At 55.3% G+C, this 3,677-nt stretch overlaps 1 protein-coding gene across 1 annotated transcript; it reads right to left on the bottom strand.

The window, feature by feature from the left end:
• Positions 1-632: 632 nt before the first annotated feature.
• On the bottom strand, positions 633-3,085 carry GDF15 (growth differentiation factor 15). Its single transcript, XM_090289992.1, has 2 exons — positions 2,794-3,085; positions 633-1,508 (listed from the first exon to the last, which is right to left on the bottom strand). Exons 1-2 carry the CDS (start codon positions 3,068-3,070, stop codon positions 865-867), a joined length of 921 nt encoding a protein of 306 aa, XP_090146118.1. The 5' UTR covers positions 3,071-3,085; the 3' UTR covers positions 633-864.
• Positions 3,086-3,677: the final 592 nt, after the last annotated feature.

Genomic DNA, 3,677 nt, shown 5'->3' with positions numbered 1-3,677 from the left:
TTTTTTTGAGACAGGGGAAGGCAGGGAGAAAGAGATGGAGAGAAACATCAATGTGTGAAACATCGATCTGTTGTTTCCCGCTCACCTCCAACTGAGGGCTGGCCCACAACCCAGGCATGTTCCCTGACCGGGAGAAAATCAAACCTGCGATCTCTCGGTGTACAGACTGGCACTCAACCCACTGAGCCCCTTCCTCTTTTTCTTACTTGTAAACATCCTAATACAGATGCAGAACTATGGCTGAGGCACGGGTCCAAGTCCTAATTCCGCCATTAACTCGGTGGGTCTCAGTTCCCCCACTTGTAAAATGTGGTCTTAGAATTGGTCTCTAAGTCTGTTTTAGCTCTAATATACCAAGATATATTAACTCGTCCAGAAACAGGAGTAATGAGAGATGAGGAGAGATGGACCCCAAGAGACAGGGGGGCTAGACAAGCATGGAGACAAGAGAGGACTGATTCAGGCTGCCCTTGAGGTCATTACAATATACACCCATTTGCCTGTCATCTCCAAGAATGCCCTGCTGCCCATTCCCTGAACCCTTCCATTCACCCCTATGGGAACTGGGGCAGGGAGGGGCGGGTTCTGACCAAGGTCCCCAGCTCTATTTGGGCATCACAGGAGTCAGGTCAGACAGCTTCATTTTTATTAACTAGAGTTTAAATAAATGCACACCCTGCTGGACCAGTCCTCCTCAAGTTCTCTGGTTTCTAGGCCAATAACCCCAATAAATTAATAATATCAACTTATAAATACATCGGTGTAGGCGAGAGGCCGCAGGTCCTACTAGCTCATTCCATTCGACAGGTAAGGACTAAGGTCACATCCATAGCGCACCTGCCGTCAGTGAAGGCCTAGGTCGGCTCATAAGCAGTGGCAGTCGTTGGCCACAAGGTCATCGTAGGGCGTGAGGGACACGCGGCCCTCGCTGTCCCGGTGCAAGAGTACCACCGGCTCGTAGCTGGAGGGCACGCAGCACGGCGCAGGAGCGAGCTCGGGCTTCAGGCGGTGTAGACGTGCCAGCATTTGCGCATGCCTGTTAGCCGACCGGAACTGGCTCGGGCACGCGCCGCTGCACACGCGCACATCCAGCTCGCGGGGCGCCATCACCCAGTCGGCCCAGCCCAAGTCCTCGAGGGACGCGCGCAGGCTCTGTAGGCGGCAGCAGCGCCCCTCTCCGAGAGGGCAGCCTCCCTGGGCGCGCGCGTGCGCGCTGCGGCGTCCCCTGCGGGCGCTTGGCCGCCAGTGTAGCTGCAGCGGTAGCCATGCAGAAGGTGATGCAGCCGGCAACGGATCAGAAGGCGGCAGCAGGTGCAGGCGGAGTGCGGACGCCCGGGAGACTCCGCGGTCAATCTGGCGCTGCAGCAGCCGCGTCACATCCCACGAGCTCAACTCCGTCGGGGACAGTCTGAGCAGGGCCCGATGCAGGCGGGAGGCTGCAGGGAGCCCCTTGGTCAGATTGGCCCGAGGGATGCCTAGGTGCAGGTGGCCGCCTGGCCCAAGTCTGACTGTGAGAGACAGAGAGGAAAGCCAGTCACCCACGGGCCTACTGTGTGCCAGGCATGAAGGTGCCCATTTCCTCTCACGAACCAGATTGGGTCCCACTTTAGGGCCATTGCATAAACTGCTTCCTCCACCAGCCACACTCTTCCCCTGAATCCCTCCAGCCCGCCTAAAGTAGGGACCACCGTATTTTATTTGGTTGTATATCATTTCATTGCCTCTACTACAATCTCAGCAGGACTTTCTGTCTGCCTGGTCACCACCGTGCCTTGCACACAGCAGGCGCTTAGTAAATACTTGCCAGAATGAGTAAATATCCAATATTTAGAGCCTGAGATTCAAATGCTGATTCTGCCTTCTTCTGACAGTCAAAAACATTTCATCAAAGGCCTACTAAGTGCCTGGGACTGGGGATTCAGCAACCAGCCACTGTGTTTTCAACTCCTTGGGTCTCGGTTTCCTAGCTGAGAAAGGAAGGATACCAGACTTCCCGGGATTTGCAGACCCACAGACTGGTACAGGTGTTGGAGATACTATGGGGACTGAAATTTGAGTTGCTACATGAGCACCACCGGCTCGCTGGGTTAGAGAGGGTGAGAGGTTTACCGGAGTCTCACAACACCAGTGGGATTAGGGCTGGATAAGAGCGCTCCCTCGGACCTGACACCCTCTCCAAACCCCTCCCGGTTGCTAGCGCTGCCCAGATCTTCTTCCGCCCTCTCGGCCTCCAGGAGCCTCCGTGGAGGGCGCGAAAATACTCCCTCCTTGTTTCAAGACACTTACCACGTACGACTTCATCGGTGCCTTGTAGCGCGATTGCATCAGATTCGGAACCAGTCCGGATCGCCTCTGCCCTTCCCGCACTGCTTAGTGTAGCCTACGTCCCCTCCCATCCCCCGCCCCGCCCCTGCTTCTTTAACTTTGCATCCCACCCACCCTCAACCCCTGCTACATCCAAGACAGGGACCACTCCCCCAGGCCGGACCTCATCTCAGAGCTCTCCAGGCTCTGTGAACCTTCGGGAGTGTCGCTGGCTTCTCTCGGCCTCAGTTGCCCCATCTGCTATCCGAGGAAATGTAACTCTCCTCTTTCATGTTGGCTAAGTCACGCCCTGTCTCGATACAAACAGGGTCACTAGCTCCCCCATCAGCCCCGAGGGGGGACGTTCTTGTCCGGCTCACAGATGGGGAAGCTGAGGCTTGGCATCACGCTTTATGACTTAGAACCACTGGTTAGATGATAGAAGCTGCTTGAGTGGGGTTGGGGGTATGTATTTGAGAGTTCACTCACGCTTTGGGGTGAGTATCTGGACTTGAGTGGCAGGAAGGAGGTCCGGGTTCGAGTCTTCCCAGGTCTGGTTAGCGCGAAGCCAGGTCAGCAAATCATAGCGTTTCCGCAACTCCCGGAATCTGGAGACATTCCGACTGGAGTGCACGTCTGAAGGTCCCGGGAAGGCCGAGAGGTGCTCCTGGGCCAGAGATAGGGCTCCTCCCCACTGCAGGCTTGAGAACGTCAGCAGTAGCAGCATCGCGGGACAGCACAGTGTCCTGGGTCCCTGCTCATGCATGGTTATGCTCCCTGTGCTCTGAGCTGGGACTGACTGGACGCTGCTGGCCAGGCCTTTATAGTCCCCGGACTTTGTCCGCCCCCGCCTGCTTGGTCCAGCCCGCCTCGGGTGCACAGTAAACACTCCAAGGATCACCGATGGGCAGGGTCTATGGCTGCTTTCCAAGGGGAGATGCTTGGAGGGCGGTGCTCCTGGGGAAGCTCGGGAAGCCCCCTTCCAGTAGCACCTCTGAGCCTCAGTAGTCTCTTCTGTGAAATGGGGATATCATCCCAACTTGGTGGGCTGATGGGAAGAATGACTTTCTCAAAAAGGACTTATTATTATGTGCTAAACTCCATAGCGAGAACTTAAGAAGCAGCCTTCTTTCCCCATGGTGTTCCCTCTCTCCCTTCTCTGGTTAGGGCCAAAGGCTGAAGATGTTGAAAAACAAGCAGAGGAGAAAGGGCCAGAAAGAGCCAAAAAGTATTGCTTGGGGCAAGTTATTCCACTTCATTACACCTTTGTTTCTTCATCTGGAAAGCAAGGACTTTCACTGGAAAGTTACATGATGTACAAGGGACACAGACGGGCATGTAGTAGGTGCTTAATATACTGGGTGTTTTTTGCA

This window comes from Furipterus horrens, unplaced genomic scaffold (assembly GCF_987537825.1).
Source record: "Furipterus horrens unplaced genomic scaffold, mFurHor1.1.pri manual_scaffold_10, whole genome shotgun sequence".
Classification (NCBI taxonomy): Eukaryota; Metazoa; Chordata; class Mammalia; order Chiroptera; family Furipteridae; genus Furipterus; species Furipterus horrens.
The sequence above is the reverse complement of the archived record's forward strand: the minus strand, read 5'-3'. Positions and strand labels throughout refer to the sequence as shown.